Source organism: Antedon bifida, chromosome 10, assembly GCF_963402885.1.
Source record: "Antedon bifida chromosome 10, ecAntBifi1.1, whole genome shotgun sequence".
In the NCBI taxonomy this organism is placed as follows: Eukaryota; Metazoa; Echinodermata; class Crinoidea; order Comatulida; family Antedonidae; genus Antedon; species Antedon bifida.
Genome location: NC_136235.1, coordinates 176,477 through 200,784, shown reverse-complemented (window position 1 = coordinate 200,784; position 24,308 = coordinate 176,477). Strand labels below are relative to the sequence as shown.

General features: G+C 35.3%; 2 protein-coding genes across 5 annotated transcripts in view; one reads left to right on the top strand and one right to left on the bottom strand.

The window, feature by feature from the left end:
• Positions 1-24,308, top strand: part of LOC144853856 (mediator of RNA polymerase II transcription subunit 23-like) — a 78,024-nt gene that overhangs the window by 513 nt on the left and 53,203 nt on the right. The gene's annotated exons all lie outside the window — the stretch shown is intronic.
• LOC144853851 (uncharacterized) overlaps positions 1-24,308 on the bottom strand; it is a 47,095-nt gene that overhangs the window by 3,094 nt on the left and 19,693 nt on the right. For all 4 annotated transcript variants that reach the window (XR_013614442.1, XR_013614443.1, XR_013614444.1 and 1 more), the window contains exons 2-24: positions 16,793-17,022; positions 16,115-16,296; positions 15,564-15,664; positions 15,121-15,392; positions 14,719-14,883; positions 14,409-14,449; positions 14,086-14,183; positions 13,609-13,873; positions 12,470-12,730; positions 12,119-12,382; positions 10,675-11,874; positions 10,232-10,533; positions 9,792-9,950; positions 5,716-9,593; positions 5,429-5,562; positions 4,889-5,132; positions 4,255-4,636; positions 2,963-4,162; positions 2,379-2,497; positions 1,352-1,968; positions 808-1,025; positions 344-574; positions 109-220 (exon numbers count right to left, since the gene is read on the bottom strand). Coding sequence is in view for 1 of the 4 variants with exons in the window: in XM_078711701.1 (XP_078567827.1) it covers positions 109-220; positions 344-574; positions 808-1,025; positions 1,352-1,968; positions 2,379-2,497; positions 2,963-4,162; positions 4,255-4,636; positions 4,889-5,132; positions 5,429-5,562; positions 5,716-9,593; positions 9,792-9,950; positions 10,232-10,533; positions 10,675-11,874; positions 12,119-12,382; positions 12,470-12,730; positions 13,609-13,873; positions 14,086-14,183; positions 14,409-14,449; positions 14,719-14,883; positions 15,121-15,392; positions 15,564-15,664; positions 16,115-16,296; positions 16,793-17,022 (10,675 nt within the window). In the remaining 3 variants the exon portion in view is untranslated. The remainder of the gene's footprint in view (positions 1-108; positions 221-343; positions 575-807; positions 1,026-1,351; positions 1,969-2,378; positions 2,498-2,962; positions 4,163-4,254; positions 4,637-4,888; positions 5,133-5,428; positions 5,563-5,715; positions 9,594-9,791; positions 9,951-10,231; positions 10,534-10,674; positions 11,875-12,118; positions 12,383-12,469; positions 12,731-13,608; positions 13,874-14,085; positions 14,184-14,408; positions 14,450-14,718; positions 14,884-15,120; positions 15,393-15,563; positions 15,665-16,114; positions 16,297-16,792; positions 17,023-24,308) is intronic.

Below are 24,308 nucleotides of genomic sequence, written 5' to 3'. Positions count from 1 at the left end.
CGTTGCTAGTAGTTAGGCCTATTTTTTTTTTGTAAATCGCATTTGGATTTATAAATAAAAAAGTAAATTAAATATAATCTAGATAACAAGCAGTAAATTGATATTTACGTGTTTCTGGGTCAATAGCCCTTAGCTCCCAGACGATTTCACCTTTACCATAGTCCAGCGACGCAGCAACCTCCACAAACACTCCAAAAACATCAACAAAGTCTATTCGTTTCTGAATAAAAATCGCATATAACACAAACAGTGGTAAACATTACTATTTTAAATGTTTTAAACTTTAAAATAATTCATTTTAAAGTTAATTTTATCTTAGTAACGTACTTATTATTAGACCTACCTCATACGAGCCAGCAGGTTGTGTAACTTTGTTAGTAAAGTTTCCAAACCCGAAATCTCCAATTCGAAGAGTTCTGATGTCAATATTGTCATCAAGTACTGTCGTTACCAACACTCGCTGTGCGGGTGCTGTTGCATTGATATCATTTTCAAATCTAATCTTATAATCAAGATACTCATCTGTGGGCAAAAACCGTGCATCTCCGTAACCAGCGGGACCGATCATATCGTTCTATGTGACCAAATAAGAATATATAATTTAAACCACTGTTCTTATTGGTCAAATATTCATCAAACTAAATGTGATTAAACTCAATACAATACTATCATGATGCAAATACGCACGCGCTCTTGCAGTATTCCGGATTGATCCTAACAAACACCAATTTTTCCTAATATTTTAGGTACTATTAGGAACAGTCCATAACACTAAAATAAAGAGAAATATAAAAACAAACAACAAACCGGGTCAATTGATCTAAGCCATTCAATGATCAGTCCTTCAACAAGCTGATTGATCAACTCATCACGTCGATCGAATAGGTCTTGGACGTAATCAATTAGTTTGTTTACATTTGATGTAAACAGCGATTCATACGTTTTCTTTAGAAATTCGCGTAGTTTATCCACAGATTTCCTGAGTATGTTTTTATGTGCATTTCTTGCTAGTGAACTTAATGTTGCTGCAAGTATAATATTAACAAAACATTTTTACTGTGACTATGACATCAACTAAAGGAACGATGCTAAATTATCAGTTAAGTTAACAACAAAAATCAATTGAATGTGTGAATATTGTATTGGTTGAACGCTATGTCAACTATGTAAAAATAGAGGACAGAGCCAAATCTAATGTAGCAAACTATTAATGTTAAATAACAAACTGTTAATGTTAAAAAATCTAACTTAGAATGACAAAGTGCAGTATTAATACATTAATAGTAATTATTATATAATATTAGCTTTTAGAACTGATATTCTGAACACAAAAACGATTTAATATACTCACGTATTGTTGACTTCTTAAACAACATATCGGCAAACGGCACTTTGGTGAGCACAGCTGAAATGAAACTCTCTTGAACGATTTTCTCATAATCATCAGAGTCATAATCACTAATACCATTTCCATTTAAAGCCAGCTGTAATGTGTTCCCAGAAGCCGTTATTAATGCAGCAGCTAACGCCCCTCCATTGCTCACACTGCCAAGAGCTCCAGTAACGGTCGCTGAAACTGCTGCAGTCCAATCAAATGGCTTATCATCTAACAAATATCCGACAACGTATGTACCCAATCCGAATGCACCCCCAATTACAACTACCGGTACTGTCCCTCTTGGATCAATTCCCGAAAGAGGATCATTGTTTAGATATGCGTACGAGTTGTACGATTTTCCGTTTATGCCTAGTGGGTCTTGGGACAAAAACCGGCCATGACGATGGTCATACACACGGGCTCTCATATTGTAAAGATGTGAAACTCCGTCCATTTGTCGTACTCCCCATTGTCCAATGAATGTAAACTTATTGATGACTCCTTCAGACTTCATTGTTATACCGCCAAATGGATCATACTGATAAATATTTATAGAGTTCCCATCTGCATCTGTAATTGCTCTTGTTGATCTAAACGGATCCGAATAATAAGACAATAAAAGAAAAATCCCTTTTTAAACAGTGCTAAGGCGAATAATGCAGTAGTATTACGCGAACATGTCATTGATTCTCCAAAATATATTTTTCCACAAAAAGCTACAAATATTTAAAATGAAATATAGTAGTCGTTTCAAATTGTGGAAGAAATGTGCGTAATCTATACCCAGGTATTCTTTATTAAAAATGATAGAACTGTTGGGATGTATGTAAATCATGACGTATGTAAATCAAATTCCTATAAAAATTCGACGATTGTTATGAATTGTATTATGTATGTCGAGTTTCGTTCTAAGAACGTTGATACTGAATGAAATAATTGTCGCCACATAGTACAGTGCATTTTCTAACGTTGGTGGTTATTCGTTTAAACATTAACTTACCCGAGTCTGTCAAAATGGTAGTAAAATACTTGATCGAAGACCTGATCCTGGTACTTCTTTAGCGCAACCAGTCCATTTTGTCCAGCAAAGACGTATTTTAGGAGACTGTCGTCGGTTTCCTGTGGATGATTATATAGTTTTACTGAGCTACATATATATGTATTTTTTCAAAAATCGCCAATTAGAGGATGCCTTAAAAATAAATGAGAAAAATACAATATGAAACATACACAAAATTGCAAAATTAAATTGCTTTAAGCACTTCAGATCTAAAAATTGACAAACTGTCATATAAAAATATACATACAGAGCAGAAATTTATAATTCCCAGCAATGTTTTAACTGTATATATGAACTGTTTTACAAGTTGTTTTGTGACTGTGCAATTTAGTAGTGGTCACTCTCGTACTGTATATTTAAAAGTAACACATCCAAAAGCCAACTTTAAGTCAATGGCTACCAGATGTCTCTGTGAGACGGTTATTTGAACCAGTACCAGTACCAGTACCAAATGATGAACAATGAAGATCATCTTGTTATGGTATGCCATGGTAGATATTATTAATAATAATATAAACATTTACCTCAGAGATAATTTCTGCACCAAAATATCCGAACGGATCAACAAGAAAGTGTGTTGTTTTTCCATCACATGTGGATCGGTATATGTTTCCAAGTGCATCGTATTCCAGACTGCAATCTTGCTCTGCTGTAGAATACTCTTGAAGTCGATTATCGTCACTAAACGTGTAACTCTCTGTGTCTCCGTATATATTGTCAGGTTGTATCTTTGCAAGGTTTCCGTTTAAATCATATGACCAATATTCACCTTTTCCATAACTTGTATATTGGTTCAGATTATTAACATCATATGCTTTTGAGTTATCATTTATTGTTAATATACGTCTATTTCCTGCGTCATCGTATTTTACTTCTGTTGATTTTCCCGTAGGATCTGTCCAAGATATTATCTGTGAAGCTGAATCGTATCCGTATGTCCAAACTCCATCTGATGAATTCAACACTTTAAGTCTGTTACGTTGATCGAATTCGTAGACCTCTGACATCAGATTAGCTTGGTTTGCATCTATACATGACGTAACTTGACTTTCTACTGTGGTGTCTGTGTAGCTATAAATCGTTGAGCAATTGTTTCCCGTTTTTCGTTCAATCATTCGTTGCTTGTTATCGTATTGTAACTGCATTAACTCTTGTCTTTTTGCAGAACCTTCATCTACAACTCTTACCAGTCTGTCTAAATCATCGTATATGTACCTTATGTCATAGTCTTGGTTATTAGCATCGTAAATACGCGTTCTTAGATAACGGTCATATTCGTACACCAATTCTCTACCATTTGGATATGTTACTGACAATGGGAAACCATCTGTGTTGTATCTAATAAAGATTGTACCAATAGAATTAGTAGCCTGTGTTACAAATCCCCGATGGTCATACTGGTAATACGTAGAATCTTCGTCTGGTATCTTTTTATAAACAAGATTACCAGCTTCATTGTAATTGAACTCTGTCATCTCGCCAGCTCGTGATTTGAAACTACTTATGTGACCATTTTCATCATAGTTCACCACCTCAGTTGTCATGTCAGGGTATGTAATAACCGATTGTGTTTCATCATAGGTTCCAGTTCGTATATTACCATTTCCATCTTCGATAGCCAGTATGTCTCCTTTTGACGAATAACTGATGGACGTTTCTACTCCATTTGGATCAGTTTCTAGAAAAACTCCAGTCGAAGCATCATAAGTTTCTTTTCTTATGACCTATGGAAATTTAAACAAAATCAAAATGAAAGCCTATAAAGCTTGATATAGGCCTAACTAAGATCTATATTAGAAAGGTGCAAAATAACTACCTGATCTCCAGCGTAAATTGTTTTCACTTCGCTTCCATAATCACGAATAAATCTATAGGACAATCTACCTACAGTTTTCACATATGCAGCATTGGCATTCTCATCAAAGATAACTGTGGTTTGATCGTTACTTGGGAAATGATCAGAATCTACTCTGCCGTTACCGTTGTTGTTGAATTCCAGGCTAGACTCTACGTTACCGTCTGCTGAATTTCTAGATGACCCAGTGTAAAGTTTCATTTCATCGTATACGTATATCTGTGTAGAACCATCAGAGAATGTAACATACTGGAGTGCACCATCATTTGTATAATCGTAGTGTGTTACTTGACCGTTAATGTCTGCTGACAGTAAAAACCGAGAGTCGATATCATATCGATAACTGTTGAAAACAATGGTTAACATATGTGTTAACAAAATTTAGACGAAACATGAAACAAAATACCACCCCCCCCCCCCCCAAAAAAAAAAAAAACCCCAACAAAAACACAAATATCAAATTACAGGCACACACGTTTCAGTACTTAATTTTTCCAATTCGTGACTGTTTTTGGTTGTCGCAAAGGCAATGCTCATTGCACTTTTAGTAACTTTAACGAATTTAAAAACAGGTTAAACTAATAATACTATTTACTTTGCCAGAAGATCCTCTTGTCCTGGTGATATCATTGTAACAGTTTCAATCAAGCCAGCGTTATTGTACAAAAAATTAATAGAAACATCAGCCGTTGAGACAATCCGTTTTAAAAGGTTCTGTTCATAGTAGAAATTCAGCCGGGTTTTATCCAAATCATTATCTATATACTGCAGAAGTTTACTTGTCTTGTCGAAGTGGTAGTAGGTAACAATAGAAGACTTCCTGTCAGCAAATATTATTTCTTGAAATAGAAAACAGAGTTAGCGTTATAAATGTTAATGCTATTAAAGTGAAATTTGTAATAAATGCGAAACACACAAGTGTCCTGTATTACATCCATATCAGGCTTATGACGTAATTATGTAATATTTGATTCGATCATAACGTAATTTACTTATTGTAGCCTATCGATACAAGCAAATGCCATTATTACAAATAAAGGCACAATGGGCCAACTTGCTTGAATATTCTACATTGTTGATAGGCCTATTGCATTGTATTGCATAATATTCTATAAATAAAAAGAAATATAGTTACCATCAGATTTTATTTCGATCGTTCCGACTGACGAATGTTCATAGAAGTTGTAATTAACTACAGAGAATGAATTTACTATATATCCAAATTGGAGTTTGACATATTCACTAGTGATTTCCTTCAACCTCGTATCACTACAATGAAAAAAAGACGAAGTTAATTAGGTTTAATTGCAGTACAACAATTGTGTTATAACTTATTTCATTCATGATTACAGTTGTACAAAAGAAATCGTATACGTCTTTAGTTTTGCAACGAGCTATGTGTGAAAAGATAAGGTTACTTACATATATTTTATTCTCCATCCACGTCCAAAAGAACCGACATATTCTCGATGTGAAATCAAAGCACTAATTTCTCTTTCTAGTTCTAGTTCGTTGAAACCAGTATAGGGATAAGATACCTTCAAATCAATATTAGCGTACAGTGATACACCTGATAAAATACCATCAGAAAGGTTGATAATGTAATCCACTAGCAGAGTCGTATCAATCGGCCGGCGTTCAATTAAACTCAGCTGATTGGCGGTTGACGAAAGTTGTTGCGTTAAAGTTAATTGTGTTGTTCCTACAAAACTGATAAAGTTCATCCAAATTTGATCCCAGGCCACTTGATCTATGTAGCTTGGTTGAAGAGAGTCTTTACTGTCGACATAGAAGTGGTTAACATTAGATGATGGCTTAACTTCAACCATTCTAATTTGAATATTTTCGGTATCAAAACTTTCTGGTAGTATATATATTGAAACTTGTGCATAGCCGCCAGGGGGCAGAATTCCACCAGGTCCTTCCTGAGGTGTTGCGTAAATAGTATGCGCTGATTGTAACTCAGATGTGTAAGAACCCCGGATTAGTTGAGCGCTGGCATCACCGATCACTTCAAAAAGAACTATTGGAGTGGGAACATCTGTGTTACCAATATTCTGAATGAATAGTGACAGTATTGCTGTTTCCTGTGGACGAAGAGCTCCTGGAGTGTTTAGTCTCATATTAACTGTTCCAGGGATTCCTTCAATTATTCTTAGATTTTGTAATGATGTTGTCTGAAGGTTCGAGTTATAACGATCTATTATCTGGACAAACCAGAAAGTATCAATACCTAATGCGGACAGATTGAAAGTTGCGTACACCTCTAAAGAAGAAAAATGATAGACGTCAATAGCTTCAATCTTTGTTTCGTTGTTTGGCAGTGACAGGTAAACAAATTCCTCCTCTGGAAATAAGGTGCCTGAGATTTTTATGGTAGTAGTGCCGTAAGGGGCTGCAGATTGTGGGAAAATATCAAGTATTTCTAGTTTTGCATATTTGACGGTCAATGTTATATCAGATTGGTATTCGCTGTCTTCATTAGCCAGAATACTTCCAAGATTTCTTGCCAAAACATAGTAGTCTCCAGCCTTTGAATTAGGTATTGCTGTATCTTGATCTGCCACAAGAAAATCTTGCCCAGTTGCATCGTAATTCCCAGGTGTTACAATTTCACCGTACTTAACGTACAATTCATTAAAATCTGTAACCGTATTACTTCGTAATGAAATGATCAATGTCTTCTCTGCCTGGATATCTCTTATACGAAATACTCGTCTTTCAAAACGTCCTAATTTGAATGTATACGGCACATCAAGAAATAGCTGATCCATATCTACTACGGTTGGAGTTAAAGCTACGGCAATATTATTATTTAGATCAGGATCCCTGATGTTACTTCGGGTTCTAACTATAGTATTATAACTAATAGGATTGACTAATGGTAATGACGTCACCATGGAATAATCTTGTCCATTAGCACCTAGCCCTGGTAGATTAATTGATGAACATGTGATCCCCAGCTCTTCATCGTCAATGGACCACTTATCATCAACAGATAAATATGTCGCATCGCATTTGTATCCTCTGGCATCCAGCGAACCGTTGTTAATAAGTGACCATTGAACCGTAATATCATTGTTATATTTTAAAGTTGATGGAGATGACTGGACAGAAGTTACGACGATATCTGTGGATACAGTTTCTTCAATGTCGACTTGTGTATACGCGTCGTTATTTTGGTTGTTTTCTTCATACAAATCATCCCTACTATCAATCTTCACAATAATGTAATAACTCGCTGATGGTATATCGAACGGCATAAACACTTCCAGCAACACATTTTGCGTTTTATTCGCCCTAATGTCTAAAATAGTACTCGCACTCAAAAGTGTTCGGTCAAATGGGTCAAGATTTGTATCTTGGCTTAAGTACACACTATTATAAATGGTTTGGTTTGCGACACCTAATCCAAAGCTAGTGATGTTTAATTGGAGAAAAAATGGCTCACCGGAACGGATGGAAGATTCCAATAAATTGATAAAAGGCACAATATCCGGTAAAGGAGCTGGAAGTACTATGATTTGATTAGATGATTTAAAAATATTGTTGTCTATATCGATGTCTTCCACGCTAAACTGAGTATCTACTTGGATAAAAATCGTGTATGTTCCTGTAATTCCAAAAGGAAGCCTTACAGCTGCATTTACTGCATATGATCCATCGTAGCCTAAGCTGCCGATGTGGCGTATTTCGACCAGAGTCAAAGAACCAGATGATATCTGTGGGTCTTTACTTAGAATGATAGAATCTGTCCAGGAACTAGCCCGGGTTGCCCCACCATTATTAATCACCTGAAAGCTAATCATTATTTGTTGACCAGCAGTTATAGAATTCGGGTAAGTATCTATAACATTAGTTATTTCTAGATCTGGTTTTGGTATCAATGGAATATCAACTGGTATATTGGCATCAAAAATAGGTAACGTTTCTAACTCTATGTAAGTAAGAGTTTTGTAGTAATCGGGAATCACATACACATAGAATGTACCACCATTTATGCTATCAGGTATGACAAACGTTTTTGACACGTTGTAAATTTGGCCAGAATACAATCTAGACCCAGTTTGTACAGTACCGATTACAATACCGGTTGGAAATTCCGTAACACCCTTTTCAGTCGTGATGATAACAGCATCTGACCAAGTGCGTGATTTAAACATGGAATTACCCGAGTTTCGTATTGACCACATCACTGACAAATAGCGCGTCGACGTCGTGATATCATCAGTCTGACGACGTTTTCGTCTTTGTTGGTTGTTTAGAACATTGTACTGCAAGTTGATTACGCCAAGCTGTGCAGACGGTGGTAACGAAACGTCAAGTTCTTCAATGCGATTTTTAAATGTATCACGTGCAATGAGGTCTCTGTTATTATCTAATTCTGTTAAAATAAACAGTGTACCCCATATATCATCTGGTAAAGTAAACTGTATTGCAGATGTGTAAGATTCCTCAGGTTTTAACGAGTTTACTTGCTCCTTTGATCCTAATAAAATCGCCGAAGAATCGATATAATTTAGCCTAGAAAGGTAAACTGTGTCCGTCCATTCATTTTCACTTGTCACCCATGTTCCTTCATTGAATACTACCCACTCAAATTCAAGCTCCTCTCCAGCCAACGCTTTATACTCACTACCACCATTGAGGGTTGTGCCAGTTACGACTAAATTAGATATTCGCTCCTGGAGAATAATTTTAACAGAACGAGCATTATTTGCATCATCTTCTTCTATAACACGATTTTGATAGTCAGAGTAACATATTAGGTTGTATTCACCAGAGTATCGTTGAGACAAATCTATTTTAGTTTTTACCAGATATAACGAATCTGGGAGAAATCCCACCGATTCTTCATGCTCGTCAACAAGTCTGTGAGTCACCTCACCAACTGTCTGAGAGTAATCAGTTGTAGAACTTTTCGATAGGTACAATCGATCAGTCCAAGAACCAACTCCAGGTTTACCTACGCCATTGTTCATGACACGCCAACTGACTTCCAACCACGCCGAATTAGCTTCAATGTCAAACATTTGGCTTGCGTTGAGAAAGTCTATTTGAAAATCTGGTAACTTTTGCTGAATGCTCAACGGTTTGTATTGGACATTGTTACTGTCACTATCAAATTCAAAAACTTGGTTTCTGTGATCGATATGAATAGTTAGGTTGTAAAGCCCCGTCGTATAATCTGAGGGTATCTTAAAAGTAGCTTCTCTGTCATATCTGTCGTCAATTAGTAAATCTCCTGAAAATGTTTGAGTTGAAATAACCGTTGACTCTATGTTTGTTCCAGATATTGTCTGAAATAGTAATTAAAATGGTAGATTGTAGGTGTTCATAAAGTAATTTAAAATTGTTAGTATACAATTATACTGACATATGCCTAAGCAACAATACAACATAAAATACAGTTAAATCTCCCAAAACCGAAAACTTTTCCCCTGTACAATGAATCAACTAAGAAACACCCGACACTCGTAATGTTTATGTTTCATTACCAGACGATCTTCCCAGAAATTTTCAAACGGTTCTTCTGTAGCCTTATTCTCGCCAGACCATGATATCGTTATAGACTCGGTAGACTCAGCGTTTTCAGGAAATTCGAACACAGTAGGAACAAGATCTGGCTGCTGGCCGATAAAAACTAGAATAGCACTCTAATAATACAAACAAAATAGAATGATATAAAACAAAATGTTATTACTTTAGTTGTTTTGCCTCTGAGTCGATGATTTAAATACTACGAAAGAACGTCAGTGAGCTATTGGTCATATGACCAATTAACAATTAAAATTAACGACAATACTACTGGATTTAAAGTCTTGTTGGTGTAGTGCCCGATGGTTTCTTGGGTTTAAATATAATCAACAAGTACTTATGTTATTTCTATCTTGTACTGTATTTCAAAATGGATCAAATATTTCCTTTAGAAACTTACATCAGAATACTTTCCATTGTTATCTTCATTAAAGTGCTCGTACACACCGTTGGTGGTGTCTGTCTCTACGTAGATCCAAAATGTACCTTCTAATTTTCGTGGTATAGTCACCGTTTGCCAAACAGTGTACTCTTCATTAGGAGCAATACCATTGCTACGAGGTACTCTTGCAAGTTCAGTATCAAGTGTTAATGTAGTATTGCTAGTCATCAAATATATTGTGTCGTATATAGTTGTTGGTTTTGTTGCCGTAAACCCAGCGTTAATTACAATGAATCCCACTTCAATGTCTTTTCCTGATGCTAAATAAAAATAAACCAAATTGATAATCTAAATTAATATTTATAAGTATGTTTACATTACTTTATTGCATATTTTGTGTAAACATTTTGTGTAAAGTTTATAGTCGGATGATATACATTATAACAAGATGAATAAAATACCTGTACGTGTTGATTCTGGCACAAACACTTCCTTCACTTGTAAATCTGGTGGTGGTGTTAGTTTTACGTCTACCGGCGTTTCACTTCGTCCTATGTTATTTGAGGTGTCAATATCGTCAGAGATATATCTGTATTCATCCGCGTATACAAATACGTAGAAAGTCCCTAGATCATCATCTGCTAAATCAAATGTTGCTGATGCCATATATCCATCATTCGGATCCAGGAATCGTATTTGTTCTTGCCTAACTCTCCACGACAAGCTTGTTGAGAATGTTTGACTAGGTGATAGGTAGACAGTATCAAACCACGTAGACGTAGTACTGCCCCTGAATCCGATATTTCTAACTGTCCAAGATACTGTCATCTCTTCACCTGAACGCTCTTCAGGTTGGACGTAAACATCAGTGACTGTGATGTCAGGATAGGTCCCTGTTTCAAATCCCCAAATTGGACTTGGTATAAAAGATACGTTCAAGAACGTACTTGTAGCATAATCCAATATGTAGTCAACTTGCCAGAGATATTTCGTATTTTGCGTAAACAGATCAACAGGGTAGTAAAATAATGAAGTCAGAAATATCCCATCTGGCTTGGGTTCATCGTTAGGCCAAACGTACAGTTTATAAGATTGAGATCCAGGATAAGCAGGCCATTCCAAGGTTTCGCCTAAATCAACATTTACCTGCCCTATGATGGGTTGCACTGGGAGTTGTAATGGTAACACTCGAATTGTTTGAAGCTCAGTAATGACATTTCCACAGTCATCAGAAATAGTCCAACTTCTTATAAATTCAGTGTCACATTGAACAATGTCCACAGAATCTACATATGTTACAGTCATTTCTCTTCCACATTCATGTTCCAAAATGCCCTCTGAAACAAGTTGATAAGAATCGGTTTTTCCTGCAAGTGAATCGCCACATGGAACTAACACATTGCTTTCTATGTTGTATATTGGAGGACGAGCATTGAGAATGTTCAATAACTGTGTTGATGTTGCCGAATTGAGGGCGTCGTCCACTGCTGTCCATACTCTATTGATTGTACATTGTTGATTGGGGTAATCTTTGTATTCAAGTTCAGGAGTAATATCTTGCGTATCACTAACTACAGGAGTCCCAGTTGTAAAAGGTGAAAAGTCGTCACCGCAGTTTATTGTAACGGACTGAAGCGTTTCGATAGTGGGTGGTGACAGATCTTGAAGTAAAAGAACACATTTTTAATGAAATTGCTCGCTAAAATATATATTATATTAATTATCTTATATCCTTCAGTATTCAATTGTAGTATTTTGCCGGTATAGCGTACACATGGGAGTTTTACCTTTATTACTGTACAGGCAACTGGCAGAAAAAAGCTACTAAGCATAAAGTTTTCTAAATATAATCTTATTTAATTGCAAATAATTTGGTTCTTATGTTATATTTTGTTTGTTACTTACCAACTAACCAGGAATACTCAACAAATGTTCCTATGTTACCAACTTGGTCTATCCCTCTTACGCGAAGTTTATGCGATCCTTCCATTAAGATGTCAGTTGTAAAAGAACTGGAACATTGTATAAAGTTTGGTGTGTCACCATGACGAAATACACTACAATCATACGAACAAGGGTATTCGTTGCACCTAAATCGAAATACTGGTTGTTCCACATTACTTTGAGTAGATGGTTTTGAGGTAATTGATACTACTGGAGCTGTTAAATCTACAATGACATATAGTTCCGTTAAAAATTTGCACACATTTCACAATAATTGCATACTGTATAGTTTAAAAGTAATACTGTAGTTACCTATAGACCAGTAGTGTAGTGATGATGCAGCTACGTTGCCAGAGATGTCAGTCCCAGTAACGTACAAATCATAGCGGCCTTCAGGTAAATCGACAGCGGACCAAGTGTGGTTGACACAGTTAACTGTTTCAATCATACCAGATGGTCTACTTAAAGTACAGGTAGATGACGACTCTTCATTATATGTCCAACTTATTGTTATATTTCCACTTGTTTTAGATGGTCTTTCTCTAAATTCAAGAACAGGTGGTGTACTGTCCTCTTTAAAAAGACAAACAATATCAAAATAAATGCAACTCGTATTCCAATGTAAGGGAAGTCGAGCGTATTGATCTTTATTTGGAAATCATCAATGCTTGAATGAAAATAATTCCACATGTGGACAATAATTGTTAAGTAAGGTTTATTGAACGATATTGAAATAATTGATATGTAACCTTGTAACTACAGTGAACTCAAACAAGCGCAGTAATATTTGTATAAATCAATTTTGTTTAAATCTATTTTTATACCTCCATGTACAAATCACACAAGAGAGTTTTGCTGCCCCACTGGACAAACAACATGCAATAAAATGACAATCTTACTTAACTTAACTTAAAGATGTATTGTCCCTTGAAACACAAAAAATGAAAAAAAATATATTCTATATTTAAATTGGCCATTATCAAAGTAATATTAAAGTTATTCACTTTAAGTCGAAAATTCAAGCCAAAAACAACAAGTTTTTTAACGTAATTAATAGGTAAATTAATTTGATTACATTTCATCTGGAAAATCGTCACGAGCGAAAGTAAACAAAGATTTCAAACCACGAGTATGCATTATGCATGATGCTAATTAGGATTGTTTACAACTCGTCGCGGTTGAGAAGGTGTTTTCACACAGATCGCGAGTAAGTTTTATGATTATGCATACAGAGTAGCCAAACAAGCGTGTTGCATTATCAGATATTTTTGAATAAAAAAACGTCTGTATTTCGGTTAAATTTTTTTTTTTCGACTAATTTTTGGCGAAAGTTAATAACTATTATGATACTTCAAAATGACCCACTTTTTTTTTAAATATAAAAAAAAATTTTTTGGGAATTAGTCAAAGGGACAATACATCTTTAATAACCAGGATGAATAAGAACTTACGAATTTCAAATGTCCAATACGCTCGGTCTCGAATGGCTGGTGATTCTGGACCACACAGTTCTAACCCCTTAGCTACACCAGAATCCATCAAAATGTAATAATTTTGTTTTTCAAGAAGCAATAGGCCCTGGATTGTAAATTCAATAGATCCATCTCTACTTGACTGATACAGAACATCCGGACGAGATGAAACGTCTATTGAGTGTACAAGACTGTTACCGGCATCAAAAAAACGAATGAATGTTGGTCGTGTAGGTCGTACAAACTAAACAAAAAAAACAATTTTTATATTATTGATTTTAAATGATTCACTTAGTTTTACCAAGTTTGTATTTTATAAATAAGAATATAAGTAGGGCAGAGAAATTATTTATGATTATTACACACAAGCGGTGTATAGTGGTTTTGAGTGGGGTTTATGTAGCTGCGTCTAACTTTCCATAGACTCTACTATTTTTGTCCAGCCTAAATATATACCTGTTTATTAAACTGTAGGCGCCATGTATCATGACTTGAGAGGATTCTAGAACCTGAACTTGGTTGAAGTGAGCCGGCAACTACGGTAGGTGGAAGTTCTGAAACATCAAACAATGTGTAATTATCGGTGACATAAAAACGTCCAATGAAAACTCAGATATGAGTTTTCTGGATCTAGAAAACACAGATAATTATCTGAGTTTTCTCAGAACAAGCAGAGACCATTCTCCGTCATGTTTAGTAGTTTTGTGTCGTCTAATTTGTCTATTTGTTTGGCCAATAATATATTATTACAGGGTTTTAAGCTCTTATATATTACATACCACCAGTTGCAAAAGTTACACAGGATTGAGGAGTTGATTGTCTAAAAAAAAGTAAAATGCCAACAAATTCAAAATAGTGTAGGTCTACAATTTTGTTGAACATATTGGTTTCTATTTTAGATATTATTTACTATGAATCATTCGTATGCTATTTTTTAATAATAAAATATCTGAAGTTTTCTGATTCTAAAGAACCTTAATCATTTTTTTTACGCCAGGTCACTAAATAAGTTGCCCCATCTATATTTATTACAAATGTATGTAAATGGAATAATGTGTGATAGCAATTATTTATATCCAGCTTTCTTACCCTTCCGTGTTTTCTGCAGTAAAACAAAGTATATTTTCTTGTCCTAACTGCTGCACGCTTGGTGTCCATGTTATATTCACATAAAATAACTGGTTCTCATTTTGTTTTGAGGCTACAAGTGACTTTGTAACGCCCAACGGTGAAACGGTGTCAATGGCTGATATCCTGTAAAATGGAAAACAAAGCACATTCAGAATGTACTTTCAATCTAAGATAGACCGATGACACTATTAGTATTTGGTTAATGCTATTTTTTAAGTAGTGATATAGGCCTATAGCCGAATATGTAATATGTAACCACCTGTGTTTTGTAAGCCAATCAATGTAAGTGTGCAGGCCTACACGAAATGTTTTTAATTGCTCACAAAATGTATTTTACAATTTACATAAAATAATTCTAACCCAACACCATCGCCTCCACTTTTTGCAACAATTTCTTGAATGTAAGTTTCATTTGCTGGAATTCCGATGCATGCTCCGTCTTTAGGCGTCGGATCAACAAATTCTGGTGCGGAGCTGCAAAGACCTTCGTTACTGAAAACGTTCACTAAGAATTGTAGAGGTACTGTGCTCAATGGTGTCGTCGATAAAGGTTCTGCAAAGTCTTCAATCATTAAAGCCACAACGTACCAACCTACGGTATACTTGGCCTCATACCGAAAGGTACACGTACTCTGTAAAAGATATATACATTAATAATAAAGTTCTCGAAAAAATTCATTTGGTTTTGAATGATTTCTGTTTTGTGACTTAAGAAGAGGAAAAAAATTACTAACATAATATAAAAGTTGTATTGTATTTTAACACCGCAATGTTCTATATTATTGTCTAAAACCTCTTATTACCTCTTCAAGAAACGCATTAGGAAATCCATTGCATACATCGCCACATTCAAAGCTACCTACTGCCCATCGGCATCTCACTCTATCTCCATCTGGGTCATTTACTAATGAAAGGTTAATAAAATAGAAATAATGTGTTGTTATAATTATCAATACCTCTAGAAGAGAGGAATAACAATAAATCGCAAAATACACACATGCAATTTTAAGTAATACTGCACGCTCAGAAATTTAGAAGAAGATGGATGAACAAAATTTAAGAGTAACTCTAAGGAATCCTAGATAACATAATTTATTGAGCGTACACGGCTTTACTTTCAATTAGTGTAGGCCTACTTTTCGTCTGAAGCAGTATATCTATATAATAATAAGACATCCTTTCACATAAGAATTTAATTAATTAATTCTTGTATCTTTTTGTGGAACTTTATATTTTGTAATTTAATGTATTATAATTAGGGCCTACATTATAAAAAGTTCGATTTGAATGTCCTGTTGATAATCTGATAATTGGACAGATAATCAGAGTTCCAAAATAAAATCAAAATCTTTACCAGGAATAACCAATGTGTGGTTACATCCATGCTGCAATCGAACAATCGGAGTAACAGAAGAAAGTGGAGATGAGTTAGGTCGTTCAGTGTCTTGTCTTACAGTCAAGTTAACTGTCATTGGAAGTGACCACCCACCATTACTGCCAACAACTAGGCCACCTATCCAATTACGACCGGAAAACCTGTAGGATTATTATTAAGAGATATGCAATTTTGCTTCTTTTGCAGAGTTAGATAATCGAGTTTATCGGAATAGAGGTGCTCACTATATGTTTCACCGAATCAACTTAAGTTTAAAACAAATATATACTCTTCACACATTTAGTTGTATAAAAGCCTAATACTATTTTTTTTTATAATATTGGATTTGTTACTAGTTATCATGGTATACAATATGTTGGTAGTAGCCTACAATTGAAGTGATTTACTAAAAACCAAAATATATAAATAAAACACAATAATCATGCTTTTGCTTCCGGTACTATTTTGACTCACAACAATGCTCAAAGAAAACCTTACGCATGTGTTAACAAATGCTTACAATAACTTTTTTAAACATTTTTATTACATTAATGGGAATTTCAATTTAAACACAATTACCTAAAAAATTGAAATTTATTTATTATATAGGTCTAGGATTGCATCATAGTACAATAAAATAATCGGATATGGGCCTACCTCATAGTGAAAGTGGGACTTCCTGCAGAAAATGTAACAGAGTTAACGCCCGATGTCCAATCTTCACTAACGCTAAAATCAGTGCAATAGAAAGACAAGGAAACACTACCCGAACAGCCAGAAGTGCAACTTAGGCTACCTTCACCATTTAATAAAAGTTCATTTGCTATTGTGTTTTCATCACAGTGTTGTCTACCTCTTCGCCAAGATATTCTCCAAGATACGTCAATCTAAGAAAATACAATATTACCAATAATTTTAAATCGCGCAATTACGAAACCGATGGATCTACTAGTGCGTTTTCTTAATCAACCCCACTCTCGATCAACAATACACATTTTTTTTATTGTTGAAAGGTCATGTTAATAATTTAACCGCACAATGAGCATTATTAACGAACAAAAATACTTTTGCTAAAGCAAGCAATCATCCTTGCCTTAGGTCAAATAGATCGAGCCATTATGGTTGGTGGGCTGAGGAGTGAATACTGAAATATGTCACTCTTGATGCCCGGAAATTGCACCCTCGTATAACGTTTTGTGGGAGTGTGTTATTTTTTTTTAGAATGACGTGTTGATGGAGGACGAGATGACCCTTATTGGTAAAAACACTTCTGGGCGGATGCAGTCACAGCTCTGGTTTCGAACAAAAACAGATAAACTAAAGATTGTTCAGATCATACTTCTGGTAAAGGAAGGGATTGCAGTATATAAAACTAATTTTAATTAAGATGAATAGAGTAAAATCTAGCCTAATAGACAGGCAGCCCAGAGACATTTGGTTAGATGAGCTGGTACCAATATCTGACTATTTAAGTGTGTTGGGGGTCACTTGAAGTCAATGAAAATGGGAGTCTGCCGGGTACCCCCTGCTGCGTCTAGACCGAGGGGACTCCGAAAGGTGCTAAAAAATCGGCACCGGTTAGATGAGAGAGATACCACCTAATTTTACCACCATGAGATGCCCATTGGCATCCTTATACCAGTATCACAAACGACAGACTTTTTGTCTGCTGCAATAGGCCCGCCAGACCCCCCGAGGGAGGGCCTAAAATGGGGCTAGCATAGATGAGTGAGGTACCACTCAAAATTAATGCCAAATGAACAAGTTGTGTTCATACAATACTAAATGGATAACAACAGACTAATTGTCTGCTGCACCGCAAGTACCAGACACCCTAAAGTTAGACTAGAGACCCGCCCCTATTACAGGGGCGGTCGCAGGACTATTTTAAGAGGGTTGCCCAAAGACTCCAACACTGAGTATTTGAGCGAGCAATTTGTTAAATAACACCCCTAGATGGCCGCAAATGATACTCTCGCACGTAAAATTCATGATAAATTGCACCTCTAGTTCGCCGGAAATGTCACTCACTCTATAGTGCGCTATAGCAAACAGAGGATTGTAGACTATAATATTCCACCGGTAGTAAACATACGCGACTAACAATATAGGATAACATTTTTTTTCGTTCAATGCAAACGTCACGGGGAAGTCCCCGATTAAGGTACTTTAATACATTCTATAGAATAACTGTACTCAATTAATGTAAATTTATTATCAATTAATAATTTTAAAAATATATTGAGCAAAACGTTGAATTGTATTATTTTGAATTAGGCTAAATGCTAAATAAAGTCAGATGTTAAAACCACAATTTCCAAAATTCATTTTTATTTATCCACTATAAACTTTACAACGGTGTTGTTTAAACCACACTCTATTATTACTACGGAAATTCGGCCTAATATTTACGGACGTACGGAAGTGAAGATAAAGGGTACTACACGCATCGGAAATACAGAACTATACGGACAATTATGATTTGGCCTAAAAATTGGCCTTAGATTATGAAAAATCTACCGGCAAAACGTAATAATTATGGACAAATCGATTATTGGCCTTTGCAATATGCCTAATATTTAAAAGGAATAGGCTATATTATTTTCGTTTGTCGGTGAATTTTTTTAACGCAAAGTTTATGTGTAAATGCTTGATCCATTAGAGGTAATCTGTTTTTTTTAAACCAATGGTTTATTCAAAGTCAAACTGTAACTAATCCCTCACTATTCAATCAAAATGTTATTGTTATACTACTATATTGTTGAAAAATTGATTGCGTGATGAAAATGGATTGATAGTAAAACGTAACAAAGATACGTTCTTGTCTGGTTATTAGGTATTCATGCTCTGATAAAGCGGAGGATTATTTTTGTAACGTTCCATTTAAAATAAATTTTGTTACAAAGAAATACTTTGGTTGTAGAAAGGTCGCTGAATTAGTTGGCGCCAGCATTACTTCTTTTACCAATTTTAACAATTAAAGAAGTATTGTCCCTTTGACTAATTCCTACTACTCTGTATGCATAATCATAAAACTTCCTCGCGATCTGTGTGAAAACACCTTCTCAACCGTCCTTCATTTTTTGTTTTTCAAGGGACTCTTTAAGCTAACAACAAAACATTCAACAATGATAAAATGCCCTGCAACTACGACTAAGCCTATCAAATTCCGGGTTTGCTCTGCTATCGGCGCGGTATAATTCCTTGTTACTACCGAAATGCTGCCTAATATTACGGACGTATACGGAAATGAAGATAAATAGGGTACTACACGGAAAAACAAAACTATACGCAAAATTATGATTTGGCCTTAAATTATGGAAAAACGCAATAGTTTATTGAATAAAGTTTACCTTTAATCGAACTAACACAAAACAATTGAAAATATATCCCATCAATGACGATAAAATGACCATTACCATTCTAAAGGGAAAATAGTTTAAGAGTTTCACTTAAAACTTATACAAGCCAAATAATGCATAGATTGTTGGAATCTACCTAAAACATATTTTACTGACTAAACGCTGTAGTTTTACAGAAATAACTTTAAATACCTTTTTTCTAGGGACAGTACAACATACTGAACTATTTATAGGCCTACTGTAATACTGTACAATTTTAAGTAAAAAAACGATCTGTTGCCCAATGCTTTTTAGAAGAGTATAATAATAATTTGTAACACTAGATTTGAACTCGTCACTACGGACGAGTTAGGTTATCCGCAGCGCAAAAGCCACGCGCACGACATAAGTTAGAATATTGCGCGCAGAAAAACGATTATGCCATTGAAAAAGTGTTAGTGCGCCCTCTATTTTGCTTCACGTCTAAGTATATACGGTATACACTATATACTGTATACGTACTACATACAGTGCAGAATAGGTGAAAATAAATGACCAAAGTTATTGACGCTTTTGAACATGATGACGTCATCACAATTTTAAAAATGGTAAATCATGTAAAAGATAATTGATTTACCTAGACAATATTACAAAATTGAGGAAAATGGAATATGGATAAGTAGAGATGCGCTCTATTAAATGTGATGAGCTATGACGAAAGAGACAAAAATCCTATATTTGATATTGGAGTGGCCATACGATGACGTCACAATGTCCGGTTAGCCAAATGGATGCATGATTCTATATCTACAACTCATCTACTTTCAGAATATGTAAAAAAAAATAAAATTGACCATGTAGTTTAGAATCTATGACTGTTTAAAAAAAGGTATAATTTTGACCAATTTTTGAAATTGTTTATCAAAAACGCGCGCAAATTGTTCAATTCTACGTGCTCGTATGACGTGATTTTAAGTCGAAATTGTTTGAAAGTTGGTAAAATTACTAGAAAAGGCTGAAAAAACAAAAATCAAGCAAAAAAAACATGTTTTTGCCCTACGTGCGCACGCGCGCGTAAAAATATTGCGCACGCGTGGGAATTTTTGAAATGCTCAAAATGACCTGAAACGCGTAGAAAGTTGATTAGAAATTGATTTTACGCATTTTGAAATTTTAAACGCGCGTGCGCGCGTAACTTTCGGTAAAAAGTGCCATTTTTAATCCATAGAAAGTTAGCGCATGATATAAATTACACTTTTGCCAAGTTTCAATTTAAATTGTTTTTTTGGTTTTCAATCTATGGTAAATACGCGAAATTCACAAAATCACGCGTAACTTACGCGGCGCAACTCTATAGTCAAAAAACGAAACGTCCTGCACATCTACAGCTACAGGTCAATCTTATGACAAAGTTACACAATCTTATGTTGGCCAGAATTAGAGATACGCTGCCAACAAAATTCAGGGAAAGAAAGAAGAACTAGATTTGAACTCGTCACTACGGACGAGTTAGGTTATCCGCAGCGCAAAAGCCACGCGCACGACATAAGTTAGAATATTGCGCGCAGAAAAACGATTATGCCATTGAAAAAGTGTTAGTGCGCCCTCTATTTTGCTTCACGTCTGAGTATATACGGTATACACTATATACTGTATACGTACTACATACAGTGCAGAATAGGTGAAAATAAGTTACCAAAGTTATTGACGCTTTTGAACATGATGACGTCATCACAATTTTAAAAATGGTAAATCATGTAAAAGATAATTGATTGACCTAGACAATATTACAAAATTGAGGAAAATGGAATATGGATAAGTAGAGATGCGCTCTATTAAATGTGATGAGCTATGACGAAAGAGACAAAAATCCTATATTTGATATTGGAGTGGCCATACGATGACGTCACAATGTCCGGTTAGCCAAATGGATGCATGATTCTACATCTACAACTCATCTACTTTCAGAATATGTAAAAAAAAATAAAATTGACCATGTAGTTTATAATCTATGACCTGTTTAAAAAAAGGTATAATTTTGACAAATTTTTGAAATTGTTTATCAAAAACGCGCGCAAATTGTTCAATTCTACGTGCTCGTATGACGTGATTTTAAGTCGAAATTGTTTGAAAGTTGGTAAAATTACTAGAAAAGGCTGAAAAAACAAAAATCAAGCAAAAAAAACATGTTTTTGCCCTACGTGCGCACGCGCGCGTAAAAATATTGCGCACGCGTGGGAATTTTTGAAATGCTCAAAATGACATGAAACGCGTAGAAAGTTGATTAGAAATGGATTTTTCGCAATTTGAAATTTTAAACGCGCGTGCGCGCGTAACTTTCTGCGCAACCTGCCATTTTTAATCCATAGAAAGTTTGCGCTTGATATGACTTAAATTTTCACCAAGTTTCAATACAAAATGACTTTTGGTTTTTAATCTATGATCAATCATTGAAATTCATAAAATCGTGCGTAACTTACGCTGCGCAACTCCGAAATCGTCGAAAAGCTTGGCTGCACATCTACAGCTATAGGTCAATCTTATGACAAAGTTATACAATCTTATGTAGGCCAGAATTAGAGATATGCGTGCAACAAAATTCGTGGAAAGAAAGAAGAACATAGAAAAAAAAAAAAAACTAGATTTGAACTCGTCACTACGGACGAGTTAGGTTATCCGCAGCGCAAAAGCCACGTGCACGTCATACGTTAGAATATTGCGCGCAGAAAAAACGATTATGCCATTGTAAAAATGTTAGTGCGCTCTCTATTTTGCGTCACGTCAAAGTATATACGGTATACACTATATTCTGTATACGTACTACATACAGTGCAGAATAGGTGAAAATAAGGGACCCAAGTTATTGACGCTTTTGGACATGATGACGTCATCACAATTTAAAAAATGGTAGATTATGCGAAAGATAATTGATTGGCCTAGACAATATAACAAAATGGGTGGAAATGGAATACGGATAAGTGGAGATGCGCTCTTTTAAATGTGATGAGCTATGCGAAAGAGACAAAAATCCTATATTTTATATTCGAGTGGCCATACGATGACGTCACAATGTCTGGTTAGCCATATCGATGCATGATTCGATATCTACAACTCATCAACTTCCAGAATATGCAATTTTAAAAAAGTTCACCACGTAGTTTACAATCTATGACTGTTTTAAAAAAGGCAAAATTTTGACGAATTTTTTAACTTTTTCATTAAAAACGCGCGCAAATTGTTTAATTCTACGTGCTCGTATGACGTGATTTTAAGTCGAAATTGATTGAAAATTGGTAAATTTACTAGAAAAGGCTGAAAAAACAAAAATCAAGCAAAAAAAAAATGTTTTTGCGCTACGTGCGCACGTGCGCGTAAAAATAATGCGCACGCGTGGAAATTTTTGAAATGCTCAAAATGACCTGAAACGCGTAGAAAGTTGATTAGAAATTGATTTTACGCATTCTGAAATTTTAAACGCGCGTGCGCGCGTAACTTTCTGTGAAACATGCCATTTTTAATCCATAGAAAGTTTGCACTTGATATGACTTAAATGTTCACCAAGTGTCATTACAAAATGACTTTTGGTTTTTAGTCTATGTTAAATACGCAAAATTCATAAAATCGCGCGTAGCTTACGCTGCGCGACTCTAAAGTAAAAAAACGAACTGTCCTGCACTTCTACAGATAGAGGTAAATCTTCTGACAAAGTTATACGATGTAATGTTGATCAGAATTTGAGATACACGTGACACAAAATTCTGGGAAAGAAAGAAGAATAACATAGAAAAACTAGATTTGAACTCGTCACTACGGACGAGTTAGGTTATCCGCAGCGCAAAAGCCACGTGCACGTCATACGTTAGAATATTGCGCGCAGAAAAACGATTATGCCATTGTAAAAATGTTAGTGCGCTCTCTATTTTGCGTCACGTCAAAGTATATACGGTATACACTATATTCTGTATACGTACTACATACAGTGCAGAATAGGTGAAAATAAGGGACCCAAGTTATTGACGCTTTTGGACATGATGACGTCATCACAATTTAAAAAATGGTAGATTATGCGAAAGATAATTGATTGGCCTAGACAATATAACAAAATGGGAGGAAATGGAATACGGATAAGTGGAGATGCGCTCTATTAAATGTGATGAGCTATGCGAAAGAGACAAAAATCCTATATTTTATATTCGAGTGGCCATACGATGACGTCACAATGTCTGGTTAGCCATATCGATGCATGATTCGATATCTACAACTCATCAACTTCCAGAATATGCAATTTTAAAAAAGTTCACCACGTAGTTTACAATCTATGACTGTTTTAAAAAAGGCAAAATTTTGACAAATTTTTTAACTTTTTCATTAAAAACGCGCGCAAATTGTTTAATTCTACGTGCTCGTATGACGTGATTTTAAGTCGAAATTGATTGAAAATTGGTAAATTTACTAGAAAAGGCTGAAAAAACAAAAATCAAGCAAAAAAAAGATGTTTTTGCGCTACGTGCGCACGTGCGCGTAAAAATATTGCGCACGCGTGGGAATTTTTGAAATGCTCAAAATGACCTGAAACGCGTAGAAAGTTGATTAGAAATTGATTTTACGCATTCTGAAATTTTAAACGCGCGTGCGCGCGTAACTTTCTGTGAAACATGCCATTTTTAATCCATAGAAAGTTTGCACTTGATATGACTTAAATGTTCACCAAGTGTCATTACAAAATGACTTTTGGTTTTTAGTCTATGTTAAATACGCAAAATTCATAAAATCGCGCGTAGCTTACGCTGCGCGACTCTAAAGTAAAAAAACGAACTGTCCTGCACTTCTAC